We start from the raw sequence: 18,758 nt of genomic DNA on the forward strand, positions 1-18,758 counted from the left end.
TAGGCCGTTCGACCCTTCGAGCCAGCACCACCATTCATTACGATCATGGCTGATCATCCACAATCAGTATCCTGTTCCTGCCTTATTCTCATAACCCTTGATTCCACTATCTTTAAGTGCTCTATCTATCTCTTTCTTGAAAGTATCCAGAGAGTTGGCCTCCACTGCCTTCTGGGGCAGTGCATTCCATATATCCATCGCTCTCTGGGTGAAGAAGTTTTTCCTCGACTCTGCTCTAAATGGCCTACCCCTTATTTTTAAACTGTGTCTTCTGTTCTGGACTCACCCATCAGCGGAAACATGCTTCCTGCCTCCAGAGTGTCCAATCCCTTAATAATCTTATACGCCTCAATCAGATCCCCTCTCATCCTTGTAAACTCAAGTGTATACAAGCCCAGTCGCTCCAATCTTTCAACATATGATAGTCCCGGACGCCATTCCAGGAATTGAGCTCGTGAACCTACGCTGCACTCCCTGAATAGCCAGAATGTCCTTCCTCAAATTTGGAGACCAAAGCAGCACACAATACTCCAGGTGCGGTCTCACCAGGGCCCTGTACAGCTGCAGAAGGTCCTCTTTGCTCCTGTACTCAATTCCTCTTGTTATGAGGCCAGCATGCTATTAGCTTTCTTCACTGCTTGCTGTACGTGCATGCTTGCTTTCATTGACTGATGTACAAGAACACCTAGATCTCGTTGTACTTCCCTTTTACCGAACTTGACTGCATTGAGATAGTAATCTGCCTTCCTGTTCTTGCCACCAAAGTGTATAACCACACATTTATCCACATTAAACTGCATCTGCCACGTATCCGTCCACTCACCTAGCTTGTCCAACTCACCCTGTATTCTCATAACATCCTCCTCACATTTCACACTGCCACCCAATTTTGTGTCATCAGCAAATTTGCTAATATTACTTCTAATGCCTTCGTCTATATCATTAATATATATCGTAAACAGCTGCGGTCCCAGCACTGAACCTTGTGGTACCCCACTGGCCACTGCCTGCCATTCTGAAAGGGACCCGTTTATCACTACATTTTGCTTCCTGTCAGCCAGCCAATTTTCAATCCAACTCAGCATTTTGCCCCCAGTACCATGTGCCCTAATTTTATTCACCAATCTCCTATGTGGGACTTTATCAAAGGCTTTCTGAAAGTCCAGGTACACTACATCCACTGGTTCTCCCTTATCCATCTTCATATGGACATGTTGCAGAACCTGTTGGGTAGGAGAAGTTCAGAAACAGAACAGCGATGGCTTCCTTCTGACTCGAGAGGGTCTAACTTTACTTTTTAATTGAAAAATCTTCAGGTTCATTTATAGTTCTTCACGGAGTATGAATTGTTGAACTTATTCAGCTGCATGTGTCCAATAAATTTCTTCAGATGTGAGGTCAAAGAAATTCAAAACTATTCCTCATCCTCCCACAGACTTTCTCTCACTGTTAAGGTGCCTACTCATGGACTTAGGGGATCCAGGTACATGATTATTTGAAGTTTCCATCCCATTTAAACAGTGGTTAAACAGTCTTTTGGCACGGCAGCCTTCATTGCTCAATTGTTTCAGTTTCGGAGTTGGGAAGTCATATTGAGGTTGCACAGGATGTTGATGAGACCTCTTCTGGAATACAATGTGCGGTTTCTGTCACACAATTACAGGAGGCATATCATGAAGCTGGCGAGCGTTAAGAAGAGGTTTACCAGGATGTTGCCTGGTATGGAAGCTTTGATTTATAAAGAAAGGTTGGATAGACTTTGACTTTTCTTGCTGGTGCTTAGGAGGTTGAGAGGCGGCCTGTTAGAAGTTCATAAAATAATGAGACATGTAGATAGTATGAATTGTGGTCGTCATTTCCCAAGGATGGGAGATTTCAAGACTAGGGAATGTTTTTAAGTTGGGAGGAGATAATTTAATTAAAAAAAATGCAAGGCAGAACTTTGCAGTGACTGTGAACAAAGCAATGGCAAGTTCCAGCAGAGAAACAGGTGGCAAAGAAACAGGTGACAGCCAGGCATGTGAGGGCTAATGTGTTTCGTTTGCAAGTGACATTCACCGCTTCACAAAGTGGAGAACGTTGAAGTACAGCAGCGACGGTGATTATTTTGCAGGATATTCACCTTGCAAATGGTTTTTCCGCCAGTATCCCTGATTACATCGCAATCGACAGGATGAAAGCTGCAGCAAGACGTGTGGAGCCAGTGGTGTAATTGATACGGCATCTGATTTTGAATTGGAAGTTTGGAATATTGTATCCTCTCTCACTCGAGTGAAGTTGACAGCTTTTCTACCCTTGCAAATTGACAGACACTCCCGAAGAGGAATGTCTGGCCAACGCTGTTTTTGTCAGGTTCCCAGCAGCTTAAGTGAATGGATTGCTGGGTTTTGGAAATTGAAAATTGAAATTAAAAGGTAAATGAGTAACTTGAGTGTGGGGCTACTTCAGCTCATTGTATATTTCATATCCCAGCTCATGGCAACAGTACCCATTGTCAGGAGAAACTGCATGTGTTCCACACAAAGCTGCCTTTTGCTGGGAAACCTTGTGTACAGCAGGAGAAGCGGGTAGAACACTGTGTGTATAAGACTGACACTGAGCCACACATTAAACGGTAAAGATAACAAGTAAAGTTGGAAACTTGCTCGCCCAGCTGGCTTGTTTTCGTTCAGACTTTTCGTCACCACGCAAGGTAACGTCATGAGTGAGACTTCCGAAGAAGCGATGTTGTTCTCCTCCACTTGAAATTTATCCTGCCCGGTCTGTTCTGGCAACTTCTGTCATTTCGCATTCTGTTCTGTATGGGTTGTATATGGGGTCCAATTCTTTATGTTTGCCGACTGCATTATGGATTGAGAACCATGCCTCTAGGAATTCCCATGTGTGGCTATGTTTGGATTGCACTACTACGGTTATGTTGTCCCAGTTAAACTGATGGCCTTCATTATCCGGGTGTACTGATATTAGGGAAAGTTTGTCATGTCATTTTGCTGCCGGCTGATGTTCATGTACACTGACGGCTAGTTTCCTTCCTGTCTGTCTGATATAATGTTTGTGGCAATCGTTGCACAGTATTTTGTAAACACTGTCAGTTCTGCATGTCGTGGGTATGGTGTCTTTAATCCTTGAGAATGTTTGTCGTAGCATGGCTTTGGGCTTGTGTGCTACCGTAATTCCTAGTGGTCATAGGAGTTGTCAGTTCTGATATGTTCTTGATGTGTGGCAGTGTGTCCAGTGTGTTCGGGCATAATGTGTCCTCTTCGTGTTGCTGTTTAGTCAGTACCTGTGGATGAAATTGCAGGGATAGCCATTCAAAGCGAAGATTTTGTATTGGTGTTCTTCCTCTTTCTGCATAGTTCTGGGTCATTGCAATGAGTGGTGACCCATTTAAATAGTGTCCCAACACAGCTTAGTTTGTGTTCCACTGACCTGAGTTAGTTGCCAAATTAAAAATATCCGAGCCCCTCAAGGCACTGACCCGAGTTGTGATGTGCAAAGGACAACACACAAAGGAGGATCCTTGTGTGATTGATCCAATGTGATCTGTATGCCAGGGTAACAGTGAAGACTGGTCTTCAACACCCACATTGAACCTGGCTCCACTTGGCCTCCAGTCACCTCTCACAAACTACCATTGCCCTTCACTTTTCCTGACCTCCCCTCTATTCTTGTTTTAAACTGATTGCACTTCAGGCAGTTTCAGCTGGCATTGCTGCTGTGGAACTGTAACATGGAGTGAATTGATTTTGACTGATCAATGACATAATTCTGCTTCTCAAGATCAGTCAATATTTCAGATTTATTACTTTAAATGATAACCATGAACAGGCTACGACAGTGAAGGCACTGAATCGTAATCTCTGGACCAGCAGGAAAGATCAGTTTATGGCACTCAGGACACTGTCTGATTCGGCCTTGCATTCTCCCAACCTTCTGCACATGATGCCCCTCTGCTCTGTTGCGGTTTTGTTACGTCTTGATATATAATAGTCTCCAGTTATCTATTCTTTTGTTATTTCCAATACATGAGACCCTCTTTCCATGTCTTGTGCCTGGCTGCACAGCTCAGTGGTCAGAGCACTGTTCTCAGAAACAAGTGGTTGTGAGTTCGAGCCTGTGATAGTGTTTGTGCATCCCCTGCTTCAAAGGGCAAAAAGAGCCCTTTAAAAATTATCTGAAATTATAACAGTATCATTTCCTCCACAGACCAGAAATATGTGTGAATTTCCACATTGCTGTTTGTCCTTCCACTTGAGGAGGAGCATTTGGAATGGCAGGAAGCAGCTGGCATCAGTGATGTTTGGCTGGAAGTACAAGGTGAAGCAGGAAAACTGTAGGTGAGCAATGGGGGAGGAGCACAAACCCAGGGCATCCATCAAATACTTCCATTTGTTGCTGTAAATAGGTTCTAGTTTTGGAGTCTGGAGTGGGACAATAGAGCCAAGTGAGTGAAGTTCTGCTTTCTGGGGGTTGCTCTCTCCGAAAGCCTCTGGCACTCTCGGTGGAAGGTGTCCTTGTTAGTTTCCTTCTGTGGGTGAAAATGAGGTTCACTTCCCCGAGGGGGCATGAGCACAGTCTTCACACCTCAAACTTCAGTTTTGCTTGTTGATTCCTCAAAGTGTTGACCCAGAAACCCGCACAGCACACACTTCATTGGGGAGACAATGGCCTGAGGTTGTTATCACTGGACAGTTAATCCAGAGACCCAGATAGTACTTTGGGGACTTGTGTTTGAATCCAGTTGCAGCAGACGGCGGAATTTGAATTCAATACAAACCTGGAATTAAGCGTCTAATGATGAGCATGAATCTGTTGTCCTTTAAGGGAAGTAAATTGGCATTCTTGCTTACATGTAACTCCTGACCCACAGCAATGTGGTTGACTCTTAACTGCTCTCTGGACATTTAGGAATGTGTAATAAATGTTACCCTAGCCAGTGATGCCCTCATCCCGTGAATGAATTTAAAAAGTACGTCAGGAATTCCTCCTGTATGCAATGATAACTGATTTGCTTTGCCCAATCTTTATGCAGACTGAAGTCACTGGACTCTTGAAGTCAGTGACCTTTTATCATAATTAGAGCTCTCCCTTTCTGCTGGTGTCTTCAATTTCCTTTTTAGTGCCTTCTGCTAAAATTCCCACACGAGTTAACTGGGGTGTATATACATCGACCACTGTCAATTTCTGTCCCTTGATGTTTCTAAACTGTACCCAGACTCCATTTCACCAGAACTAATATCCATTGTCATTACCATATTAATTTTATTCCGTAGCCAGTAATGCTAACCTACCTCCTCCTTCTTGTCAGTCCTTCCAAGAAACTGAATATGCCTGGAGCCCAGCTTCAGACATTGTAGATATTTTGGTTTCTGATTTACCAAAACATCCTGGATTCTGGAAAAATCTGAGTTCAGTAGAAATTAGCAGTTGTAAAACTGCTATGTAAGAAAGAAGGAGGAGCAAAAATAAGGAATAAAGCCAGTTAACATGATTTCAATCAGTTGGGAAAGTGCTTAATAATGTCTCTTCATTAAGTATGTTTCAGCAATGCACTTAAAACAAAAATCGTATCATCTGATTAAATCAACGTGGTCAATCCAGAAGAAGACATTCCATGATGGAGACAGGGCAGTTGCAGGTAAGTTCAAGGTCACCCTGGGGCCAGGCATGTTTGACAATTTCATTCCTTTTTGATAGTCAAACAAGTGAGGTCGCAAAGAGGAAACCAACAGCTGCATAACACCTGGATTCCCAAGAGGCATTTTGTAGGGTGTCACACTGGTGGCTAATAGATAAGAGAAGGGCTCTGGAACTGAAGGTAATGTATGAGCATGAATAGAGAGTTGGTGAACATGCAGGACATAACAGGAAGTGTTGTTGTGACTGTGATGAGAGGAGTGCAAAGGATTCGAAGGTGAATATAAAGGTTAAATTAACCTCAGGGATGTTTTTAATGGACTTTCAGGACAGATGAGACCATCCATCCTCTTGACAGCTGACCAGCCAGTCTGGCCACCAAATAAATTAATAGATGTATTGGTCACATGTGGGCAGGCCTCCTGGTGCCTTCACCTCCATGGGCAATATACCAGGAAGGCTGTTCAGGGAAGATGGTGAAGATGGGAAACTGCATCCATGACATGATGCCCACGTTTACAAACAAGCCCTCCCCACATGACAACCGCGTACACGGAGATGAAGTGGAAAACAGCAGGTAACTGCTCGAACAGGTTTTGTGTTCTTTCTCAGGAAGGTTTTCTTTCAAAAAAGAATAAGCCCAGTGACGTCACAATGGTTTGCCTGTGATGTCATAAACACAAACAAGAATAAACAATAACTGCTGTGTGTCTTCACTTCATGTTGAGACAACGTGAGGTGAACATTGCAGACTTGTAGCTCTGCAGTTTCAAGTGCGAATCGCTTATTTCTTTTCTCTCCCTCATCAGTGTAATTAGAACTAACACGAATTGAAGCGGAGGGAAAGGAGCAATACCTTCGTGGTATCACTCTTGGTTGTGAGAAGAGTTTTGAGGTAATTTGAATTCAATATATACTGGACACTATTTGTAAAGAAATTGGATTTTAGTACGAATTTCAAAGACGGGAAAACTGGAAAAATGATGTGAATTTGGGGTAACCCGATTGAATTAATGCGTGTATGTTGTGGGTCGCAATGGTTCCAGTACTTGCCAAAACCAAAATTATACTGGCCACATTTTTGTGTCCACTCTTTGATGGAGCAAAATGTTTCTTCTGGTCTTTGCTGAAGGTGATATTAGCAGGAAAAATGTTCATCTCGGATGACCACAAGATCCCATTATCACAACAATTCGCAAAAAAAACAAGAATGGAATTCTCCCGTATAAATCATCTACTATTTATCCCTCAGTGAATGTTATTTCAATGGAAAAGCTAATCATTACCAATTGTTATTCATGAAAACGTGCTTTCTGCACATTAACCAGTGCCTTTCCTACATTACAGCAGCCAAAAAATAGTATTTAGATGGAAAAGGCCCCTTGGGAAATCATTCCAGATGTTCAAGGTGTTGGATTAGAGCAAAGCTTTGTTGAGTTTCATTTTGAACTGAAGTATCTGAAGGGTGATGTCCTGGCTGCTCAGTTGACAAGTTAAAATGTTAAATTGTTGAAGGAAGACCAAGTGAAGGCGCAAATGAATATTTGACATATGTAATGAGGCTGAAGTCAGCATATTTTTTGGTCTAGTAAGTAAGTGTGATCGTACTCTTTCTCTTTTCATGTTGAATTTGGCTTTTACTTTTATGGTGTTTTCATTTGTCTTTTAGGTTTGACGATACTTCACCTTTCTCATTCCTCAGACTCCAACCCACTTTGATTCTGAAAGGTATGAGTTATCATTAATTTTTCACAAAGCACAAGCTTCAATCCAGTTCCTTGTCTCCCTGTGTTCAGTCAGGCATCGACTCACTTATTCCAGACCTCACATGGAAATTTGCCTTTAGAGACAATGGGAACTGCAGATGCTGGAGAATCCAAGATAACAAAGTGTGGAGCTGGATGAACACAGCAGGGAACTGCAGCTGCTTGGCCTGCTGTGTTCATCCAGCCCCACACTTTGTTATCTTGGAAATATTCCTGCTCCTTTGTTCCATTTGCTCATACTCATCTGTGACATATTAAATTAGATTAGATTCCCTACGGTGTGGAAACAGGCCCTTCAGCCCAACAAGTCCAAACCGCCCCTTGAAGCATCCCACCCAGACCCACCTTCCTTTCACCCACACACCCCTCAACACTACGGGCAAATTAGCATGGCCAATCCACCTAGCCGACACATCTTTGGACTGTGGGAGCACCCAGGGGAAACCCATGCAGACACGGGGAGAATATGCAAACTCCACACAGTCAGCCTGAGCCTGGAATCGAGCCCGGGTTCCTGGCACTGTGAGGCTGCAGTGCTAATCACTGAGCCACCGTGCCTCCCGTATCCGACGAGATTAAAACAGCAGCGGTCCATGACACCTGTGAAAAGTAGTAGTTGTCAGCCTTGCATCAATGACAGCAGCCTGACCCTGGAGTCAGACAGTTCTCAGTGTAATATCTTTGAGCACAATGAGGACTGATGTGGCAGCCCCCTTTTGCGACCTTGACAGACTGAGCAATAGGTGACCCGACATCTAACTGATGTCTCTACAGTTTCCCAGCTGTTTTCTCCCCACTCCCCACACCGGGTTCGGTCTCCCACTGGGCTGACTGTGTCCCACTCACTGGACTGCAGAGGTGTGGATTCTGAGAAGCTGACTGCCTCAGGTGTCCATCTGGCAGAGCCCATTACCCTGTATTAATGCCAGAGACTGCTCTTGGTGAACCTATCCTGCATGAAGGCAGCCTCCCTTGCTTTGACTCTGGGTTACTCCCTTTAGATTCTGAGACAGTGCTTCCAGGGTGTGTAGAGTGATTTTTATTCATATATTGATGTGAAAGCTTTGTTGATTTTTATTTTGAGTGGCCTAAAAAGTCTGAATCCTGACGTCCGTGTTGGCTCAGTTAGGATTTTAAAGTTGTGTTTTCTGAACAAGAGCAACATGATATCAGAAGAGCAAACAGATCATGGACACATGTAACTACACTGAAGTCAGCATTTTATCTTTTTTGGTCCAGTATTTAATTTTTTTATGGCAGTCTTTCTCTTTACATGTTGAATTTGGCTTTGTCTCTCATGATGTTTTCACTTATCTTATAGATTTGACTGTTGTTTCCGGTCAGTCAGCTTGCCGAAGCAGTCAGATTTCCGTCATACTACTCAGAATAAAAATGGTATGTACTATCCTTGCTTTTTCACACACAACAAATTCCAATCCCCTGATTACTTATTCTTCATATTCCTATACACCATCCAACACTCTCTCACTCGCACATTCTTCCACGATGTGCAAGATGTTTTATATATTTGGTCACAGGTTTGTCCCGTTTCATTTTGAGGGAGCTGAAATGTTTGAAGGCTGATGCTCTCATCTGCTCACTTGGCCTTTTAAAGTTTCAATTGTTCTAAGGAAGAGCAAGGTGATATTGAAAGAGTAAATAAACATTTGTGTTGACCATGAGGGTTTGTCCTTATCGACTTCTCCCCGTGCCTGACATGCTGGTTAAACAATCACCAGCTGTCTCTCTCTCTCTCACTCATGTGAGCACAGCCCTATGATGTGGTGTGGTAATGGTGACTTTTTTTTCGAAGGTGGGTCACTTTGGAACAGACAAGCTAGGTTTTTTTGTGATAATCACTGACTGTTTATGTCAGGAAATATCTATTGCTGCACTTTTCAAATCCAAGCTACGTCCGATGGGTGTGAAATCTGGCGACAGACGTTTTTCCAAAAAATGTCGTCCATTGGAGGTTCTGAAGTTGAAGTCTGTTGGGTTCATTCAGAACTTCAAGACTGCCATTTATGTTATGCTAGTGTATTCACAGTAAATGGATAAATGGAGTTAAGAGAGAAATGCATCATGATGTGATACAATGGAGCAAGCTCAAGAGACCTTATTCCTATGAATTCAAAAAATATAGTTTAAGTTCTGAGATATTCAGCAAGCAAACTGTAAGACAAATGGAGTAACAAAAGTATGCTGTGTACTAGGATAGAGATCTGTTCAAACTTTTCTAATTGTTATTAATTAAGTAAGCGACATGTGCAAATTCTTCTTTTCAATTTAAGACTGAGATAGAAGAGTCACCCAATTTACATTCATGATGAACATAGAGCAACGATATAATCATGAAGAGGAATTGTGTCCCTTGATGTCGTGTAGTGGGGGTGGTGAAAATAACTCATGTTTTTCATAAATTTTTGACAATCATCATGACTAGAACTAACTTATAGCCACAAACTGGAGTGTGTTAATAGGGGTTAAGAGTGGGCATTAGATGGTGTTTCAATCACTGGCCACTTTCCACTGCTCTGCCACATGCTGTGCCTGGCAACCTTCAGTGAACAAAGTCCAAATTTGAACCGGATTTGCAAACCAGTTCCTGAATTCGAAACAAGAAAAGAACATGTCATCTGTCAGGCAAGCTAGTGTGTTGTGGCATTTTGACGACGAGAGGGAAATAAAACAATGTTCATGCGGAACTCTACTTAATATTTGAAACCTGAATGTGCACACTTCAGTTGATTCTCTCCGCTGCATAATTGACTTCAACTCTTCCATCCTGCTTTTATTGACATATTAATATCTGCTTGAGAGATTTCCTCCATGCCTGTTGATTGCTTACTGACTGCATGTGAACAATATACTGAGAAAACACACCAGTTTTGATTTATCGCCGCAAAAACTGTGCGTTGAGGGACCGTGATTTACTGCGCTCGATAGTATTTTTTTATCCTTTTTGCTGGAATTGTGAAAACTTAGAACACTGGAGGGCACATCCTTCCATGGATATCCTGCCCTTTCTTCTGTTACACCGTGCAATGAATGGGAAGGAAAGGAGCGGGAAGAATGATTATGAAGTAAATTTGAGTAGGGGAGCTGATAACCTTTTACCACAACAGCAGAACAGATGGAAGGAATGAGTAGTAGGGTGAGAGAGAAAGGAACAGAGATTTCACCATTAAAAATGTTGAAGGCAATGTATTGGCAGCTGGTAGCCTTTATTTTAGTAATGTATTGCAAACATTCAATAGTTTTGCTCTTTTAATGTTTAAAGATGGACATTACATAATTTCTCTCACTGAGATTGTCATCATCGTCATAAAACATCAATTTATTTTTAATGTTATTTGTCTTACTGGATCAAAATATGATGACACATAAACAAATTGAGCTTCAAAATCTCCCCTTCCCCTACCGCATCCCAATACCAGCCCACCTCGTCCCCGCCTCCCTAACCTGTTCTTCCTCTCACCTATCCCCTCCTCCCACCCCAAGCAACACACCCATTTCCTTCTGTCTAACCTCATCCCACCCACTTGACCTATTCGACCTCCCCAGCCTGACCTATCCCCTCCCTACCTCCCTACCTACAATCACCTCTACTGGCTCCATTCCTGCCTCGAAATTTGTCTGTCTCCTCTCCACCTATATTCTCCTCTACCCATCTTCGGTCCGCCTCCCCCTCTCTCCCCATTTATTTCAGAACCCTCTCCCCCTCCCCCTTTTCTGATGGAGGGTCTAGGCCCGAAACGTCAGCTTTTGTGCTCCAAAGATGCTGCCTGGCCTGCTGTGTTCATCCAGCTCCACACTTTGTTATCTTTGTTTGGAGGTTATGCTTTTCTGCAGTCATGCTTTTTTATACTTGTGTGGGGTAAAGTTCTTAAAACGGCAACTTCATTTAATTGAAACACATTTTGTACAATTTTCTATTACTTGGAACAAGTCTTGGAAATACATTTCCTGTGAATACAGACGATTCATAATTCTGACAGAACCGGTCAGCTACTCTGGCAAAGTTGAGAGGTTCGCATTGGATTTCAAATTTCAAATCAGGCTTCTTCAAGAGTGCTCCAATTCCCTCCTTTGCTGACATGCTCCACCCTGACCCCTGCCCAATCCCAAAGGTATATTCATCTGCTGACATGAAGGAAACTGAATTTGATATAGGGGTGCTTGATGTGATTTGAACTATGAAGTTCTTTGTGAGAGTTCTTAATTTCTTTTGCACACTCCACAGTATCAAGTATGATAACCCTTCGGCAGCACATTGGAAGAGACCTTGCATGGCACGAGTTGTGGAACAAAAAAAAAACAGAGGTTTCCTTTTTCTTCAGTTTCTCCCTCCTTCTATTTTCCGCCAAGTCAGCAAACATTTTACACCTCTCTGCTTTCCTTCCAGTTATGTAAGCTTGCTTTCAAGAGTAATCAGATTCCTCAAAACAATATTGTTCAGAAATGTGAAGTCAGTGATATTGTTAGCAGAGAATTCAAACAGGATTGAAGCCAGACTGTCATGTTTCCTGTTGCTGGCTGTGGCCTCGAGCTGTAGACAGAAGTTGCTGCACATAATTCCACATTTTCTCTGTTGTGGAAAATTTCTGGCCCGTCTGATGACTGGATTAAAGTAGAAATTGAGAAATAGTGGGTAGTCAGCTGAAGGGATTTAATATTAAATGTTTATTTACTTAAAATGATGGTTTAATATTCTTGAGATCGATACAAAATAACTCTAAGGCTCAAATTTCTGTTTTGTATGAATCTAGCTGGCCATGTTTCTGTGATGTTTTGACTTTAACTTTGTGTTTTTTTTAATGGTTCAAGCAATACATGAAGTGACCAGCTGCTTTATCATTGGATTGAACATATTGTATCTCCTCATCAATGGTATTCCCCTCCAACCCTTCAATGCTCATATCTTTGCACTTCTAATTCCGGCCACTTTGATCTTGCCTGCATGCTTGATCTTCTTTAACTTGTCATTGGTGTGTTCAGCTACCCAGTTCTGGGACACTGTTCCAAAACATCTCCTCTTTGTCCTCAAAACCAATCTTTCTGACCAAGCTTTTGGTGACCTGCCCTAGTTTTAGCTTCATGAATCTTGGAGCGATTTTTAAATGATTATGTAAATGTGAAGCATTTTGAAATATTTCTACCATGTCAGAGATCTATACAAATAAACATTGTTCCTGCATCACATTTACTTTTTAAATTTGTATTCTCTGTAGGCATCAGGAGATGAGCTTCCATCCCATCTCACTGTCGATACCTCCAACGTTCAAATTCTTCACTCTGAGACCTCAAAAAGACTTGTCGAAAATTTTGTAATCGCTCTCATGAACAAGGAGCGTTTCTACATCCGCACATTCTTTTCGACATACAAAGCATATACCACTGCTGAAAGTGTGTTGTACATCCTCCTGGACAAGTGAGCATAAATCTGATGAGCATCTCCTTTGTTTAATGGTAATGATAGAAAAGTATGTTCTGTCGAGTAATTTTTGTTATTAATCCTTCTGGCAATGAATCGCTGAAACTAGCCATATGGAAACAACTCTCAGTAAACTGAGAATCTCCATCCAACCCTCAGTTAGGGAGACTATTTTTTGTTCATTGAAGACACAAACTTACCTGCACCCCAATCCCTTGGACATTAAGCTCTGCAAATTTGGGCTTTAACTTTCATCCAGTTTCATCAGAAAAGTCCACATTTTTTAAAGTATTCTGGAGGATTTTATCCTCCACACAGATGGTTTTATCTTCCACCTTCTGCCTAAAAGGTCCGGATTCAACTTCTATCTCCTATGTCATGTGTCATAATAAGTTTGAATAACTTGATTAAAAGTAATTAGACTTGAAGTCCTTCATAAAGAGAGACTGCAGTGGGACTGATGAGCTTGTTTGTTTACAACAAGGCAAAGCAGTCCTTCAGTTCTCCTGTTTTGTGCCCCCATCGCCTTCCAATATCCCTGATCCCAAATGGTGGCACAAATCATGTTTAAGCACCCGGCTAGTGATTTGGGACAGAAGTGAATAAAACATACTCACAAAACATAATGCTGAGACAGCTGCCAATGTATTTTTGATTATTTTTTCGCAATAATGAAGCGATCGAGAACCAGTACAATACAACGATTAAAAAGTGTGGTGAATGTATTAGGACAATGTCTGGACCTTGGTATTAAAGATAAACAGTGACGTTGACTTCCTTCAATGCTTTTTATGTAGTTTGGAGCTTCCTACAACTATGTTTGGAATGTTTAAGTTTCTGCATGTAGTGAATGGAAAAATGTTATTTTAATTGAAAGAAGCCTATCAATTGTCTGTAATAACAAAGTGTGGAGCTGGATGAACACAGCAGGCTAAGCAGCATCTTAGGAGCACACACGCTGACATGTCAGGCCTAGACCCAGCTTTTGTGCTCCGAACTTGTTGCTTGGCCTGCTGTGTTCATCCAGCTCCACACTTTGTAATCTCGGATTCTCCAGCATCTGCAGTTCCCATTATCTCTGATCAATTGTCTGTAAGTCTGTGTTGGGCATAACAATCAAAGTTTGGAAGCTGAGTTCAGGGTGAGGAACCTTCATTGCAAAACTGAAATGTTGGTCAAATGAATGTCTGCTTCCAACTGAAATATGCAGGAATACCGCAGTTCTGTAATAATGGGTGAAATGTTTTTCAAATGACATCAGTGATGGTTTCTCTTGTCACCTCAGTTTTCATACATTAGTTTTTTTGCATATTGGGTGAGCATTGAACAGTTTATGTACTTCACAAATGGTGCTTTGGGGTAACTTATAAAAACTCAGTTCGGGGACAAAGCGATTCTCACCACTGCTGACCTTCAATTGATGTACCTCTGACATTAGAGGGATATCCCTGGGTAGGAAAAGTCTCCCAAATGTGCTATGGTTAAAAAATTGGAGAAAATCAGCAAATAACCAGAGATTATTAGATTTTTCTTCAAAGCACTAAGCTAATGAGCAGGCTTTCATGAACCCAATAGGTTGCAGAAATCGATCCAGCTGGACCTTTCAAAAGGGAATTTGGGTTTCTCTTTTTGCCTGTTGCCAAAATATTCTCTTTCTTTGCCCAAGTAAATAAATGTTCCAGCAGAATAATTCCAACCAGAAGCTTCTGAGTTTTTAAAAAAAGATGACCCATACTTGCCGTAGAATTTGAAACATCACAGCTCACGCATGTGTCTCACGTTATCTCTCAGAGGTGAGATAGTGGACAACGATTCTTCGCAGGTTATTACTTTCTTATTTGCTTTTGTGTTAGGCCGGTGGTCATCTTAGATGATGATATTCTTTTAAAGGTAAAGCGAAAATTTCGTAAAACCAAGGAATCTCAGCAAACTGTGGTTTGTTGAAATTTGAGGAGTTTGGTTCTCATTAAACTCTAAGGTAGCTGTGGTTAAGACAATCATCTGTTATATTTACTGTCTCCTCCTTTCACAGTGTAACTGTTTATGACTTTGGCTGCTTAGATCTCTAACTTGTCCATTGTCTTTTGGTGAAAGTCTCCATCTGCAGGGAGATTCTTGGAGTTTTTAAAAAGTCAACAACAAAGTGGCTTCCATGCCATTCAAAAGTTCAAACCCATTTTACCAATTGGTCAGATTTTGTGTTTCAGATTAGTGTTTGAGCCAACCATTTTAATTCGGCTAAAAGATCATCATAATTCAACGGATGTTTATAGCATCCGTTCACCTTACAGGCACCCTACATTTCAAAATTTTCCTTTATCCATGGTGAAAGGGAGAAACAGTCTGACGAGTTGCTACAGTTATTTTGGTGTTCTGTAATTAGATCCAGGGAATTCATCCCTTTTTACGTGTGCTTTTATACGTGAGAATTAACTTGAGTTCAAAATGGTTAGGATCGTATAGTATGAGTATAATTTAAAAAATCTGTTCCTGCCCAAGTTTTCCAAGTGTTGACGACCAGTCCATGACTTCTGAAGGAATGAATTTATGACTGACAGATTTGGTGATGTGACAAAGATGCGCTAAAAAATTAACCTTAGAGGACTTCGGAATACTGCAGAGAAATATAGGTTTAGCAAGTAGTCAACGATATGACAAATAGAGTTGTACATGGGTAAATTTGAAGTCCATTTTGGCAGAAAGAATAGCAGTTTTGTTTTTATTGAGGGAGATTGCATTGCTCTGAGATAGAGTGGAATCTGGGTATCCTCGTGCATGAATCACAAAATGATCATGTACAGACACATTAAGTAATTTGGAAAGCAATTAAATGTTTTCATTTTATCATGAGGGAATTTAAGCACAAAATTAGGGTTATCCAATATCTTGAATGATTTTCTTTGTATTTGTCAGTGTATTTCAAGGATGGAAGTAAATATATTAGACGCAGTTCAGAGCAGGTTTACCAGAATAACACCAAGACTAAGTGACTTGTCTTACAAGGAAAATTTGCACAGGCAAGGCTTGCATCAGTTGGTGTTTAGGGAAGGAAGAGGCAACGTGTTTGAAACAAAAAAAACCTGACGATTTGGACAGGGTAGACATGGAGACAATGTTTCCTCCTGTAGAAGAGACTAGAATGAAGGGCGAGTGTCTAAAGGGCAGTGGTTGTCAATTTAAAACAGTGATTTTTTAAAAAAACATTGAACCACATTGAATGCTTTACTCTTCTCTGTGGCAGGGGATGAGGCAGGTATGCTGTAAAGTGCCAAATTGGAGTTTCAATGCAAAGTATTAACAAACTTGGTAATCAAGGCTTCAAATGCCAAAATCCTGAACCTTCAGATGTTTTTCAGTGGCTGAATGCAAATTGTAGATTCAAGCTTGTTTAAAATCACTTAGTTTGTGCTGTCTGACCAATTGCAGATATGGAAGCTTTGGCACCTCAGAGGCAGAAGAGATTCCAGTAATCGATTCAGTGAGCACAAAGTAAGCTTTAGTCTAATGTGTGACTTAATTAAATTTCATCCAAAATACAACAATGTTAAAAAACCTGCTGGCACTTCCTGTAAGATCTGTGGAGGGCCTTCCTCCCACAGCAATGCAGCAAACACTAGACAGCAGCAGTCACATGAACAAAGTTGTTTGATTGTATCAAAAATCTACACAGATTTTGTTTGTTTAAAAAGAAAAGTTGTATCAACAGAAAAGATCCAAAAGTGTTCAGTGAAAAATTGCTCATCTATTCACTATTCAGATCTCCATTTGTCGCCAAACATTTAGATAGCTGAACTCTGAATTAAGGATACAACATGTTGAAGAATTGAGGTTCCTACCTCCTCCCCTCCCCGCAGTCTGCCTGTGCTGTCTTTCAAATCTCCTGTGAAGGTTTTGAAGAAAAACCTACTCCCAGTACATCTGGAGGGTGATCTATTTTATAAAAACTGTTGACCAAAGAATGAAATAGAGGCAGAGCTGCAATCTTTTCTTTGCTGTTATGAAGGTTGGTATTGCTGAGCTTACACAAAAGAGATTTGCAGGCCAATGTCCACTGTGGGAGTTGTGGAACTCTCATATTTGCAAGACAGACAGGCACAAGTGGCTTTCAGCTGGTGACTTACTTCATGCCCAGTGAGTCATGAAACCAGCTACTTTGCCCACCGCTGACAATACAGTATAATGGTGCAGAAGAGAATTCAGCTTTCCTCATGAACTCCCCTTCACTTTACCAAGAATGTCATGTCTCAGGCCAAGGCCAGTTGACTTGGGACATTCAGCCCTGTATGTCGAGACACTATCTGAAGTATTTCATCGGACAGTTGGTTGCCTTTCTATATTTGGGCCTGGAGCTCTTTGTTTAAGATATTATTCGACTTTGCAACAAATATAAAATGATGAAGAAATGGATCTGATACATCCGTCTCTCTCTCTCTCTCCTTCCCTCTCTCTCTCTCTCTCTCTCTCTTTCTTTACTGCCACACCCCAGTCTCACGGTCCTATCCTGCAAACTGCAGTCAAGGGCTTTGTGGAGACAAATCACCATATTCTGTAGTTGCGTCTAGACCTGTTGTTACAAAATTAGCTGTCAATGGCTCAAATTACGGACTCAATGTCTTTCAGGTGTATGACGATAATTTTATTGTGGATGTAGATGTTCGCTTAAATTTACTTGATAGCGCTTTTATGACCATTTGCAGAATACCTGACAGTGCAAACAACAAGGTAGATGGGAAACCATGCACTCTAAAATCTACCATGAAGGAATAAGTTTGAATACAACAAGCGGTTAAGGTTTTGCTTTATTCAGAGTACAAGGAATACAAAGGAAACTGCCGATGTGCGAACAATTACTGGCTGCAAGTGTTTGTTTAAAATGACATTCTTCACAACTAATTTCAGCAGCGGAAACAGTGATAACATTCCGAGCTGTGAGGAGCTTGCAAATCCAGTGCCTGCAGAGACAGTTACAGAGATCAGAAAGTAAGTATTGATCCAATGTGTGAGGAAATAATGCTTTAATCAGAATACAACTATGTGAAGGGCAGCTGCTGGAGGGCCACCATTTTCAGGAACATTATTTTGAGACTTTCTCCTGAAACTGAGCAGCATCTGTGGAGAGAAAGCAGAGTGGGCGCTTTGAGTTGAGGTTCCCCTGTTCAGAACTTTGCATCTCTGAAGAAGTGTCGCTTGGCTCAACTTGAACTCTGTTTTCTGTCTGCAGATGCTGCAAAACCTGTAGAGTTTCTCCAGAAACATCTGCTTTTCTTTCAGATTGTCTGCGTCCGTAGTTTTTTTTTAGATTAAAGAAACAGTTGGCTGTTGTTCTAATATTTGCTCTGTTCTTAGTGTTGTAAAAAGAAATTTTAGATGGAAGCTTGTGGTTCATGCTGCAGGCCTTCTGCTGGATCTGAAACCTGGAGGCCTTGGCCGATTCCAGCGGTAACCAATACAGAGATTGCTGTCGGCGTTACTCACCAGTTGACGGTTTGGCTCAGTTTTGACAGCTGCTGGTCCAGAGAAAGGGATGGCAGATCAGCATCTTTCTCAGCCCAACTGTTAATGCTGATTGTCACTGAGGTTGTGTAGGTGGGCGCCATCAGGGAAATGAGGGAGGCAGTCCTTAGAAGTCAAGGAGAGTCCAGGTGTCAAAGAGAACTGGCCCATGTCACATAGCTTTGCAATGTATAGGTGGCAAACCCCCTCCCTGCCATTTTCCTAATCCTCCCGCCTCCCATTTAATTGCCAGTGAATGATTGGGCATGCATTACACACGATCTTTAATGGAATGTTTCTTTTCCAAACATTGGACTGTGCACTGCTGGTAAATACATTGAAAAATTTGACTCTCTAACTCTATTTCCAATGTTATTACATGCCCCACCTCCCCCCGTTGCCCAAAAAAGAAGACCGTGGTGTTTTGA

General features: G+C 41.6%; 1 protein-coding gene across 1 annotated transcript in view; it reads left to right on the top strand.

Moving 5' to 3' along the window:
* The window catches only part of LOC132209481 (ral guanine nucleotide dissociation stimulator-like 1), a 60,408-nt gene that overhangs the window by 2,440 nt on the left and 39,210 nt on the right, over positions 1–18,758 (top strand). Inside the window, exons 2-8 of the mRNA XM_059644526.1 lie at positions 5,536–6,214; positions 6,447–6,532; positions 7,307–7,365; positions 8,725–8,798; positions 12,635–12,834; positions 16,264–16,326; positions 17,737–17,817. Of these exons, the coding sequence (XP_059500509.1) occupies positions 8,796–8,798; positions 12,635–12,834; positions 16,264–16,326; positions 17,737–17,817 (347 nt within the window). The 5' untranslated portion in view covers positions 5,536–6,214; positions 6,447–6,532; positions 7,307–7,365; positions 8,725–8,795. The remainder of the gene's footprint in view (positions 1–5,535; positions 6,215–6,446; positions 6,533–7,306; positions 7,366–8,724; positions 8,799–12,634; positions 12,835–16,263; positions 16,327–17,736; positions 17,818–18,758) is intronic.

The sequence above is a fragment of the Stegostoma tigrinum genome, unplaced genomic scaffold, assembly GCF_030684315.1.
Source record: "Stegostoma tigrinum isolate sSteTig4 unplaced genomic scaffold, sSteTig4.hap1 scaffold_99, whole genome shotgun sequence".
Taxonomy (NCBI): domain Eukaryota; kingdom Metazoa; phylum Chordata; class Chondrichthyes; order Orectolobiformes; family Stegostomatidae; genus Stegostoma; species Stegostoma tigrinum.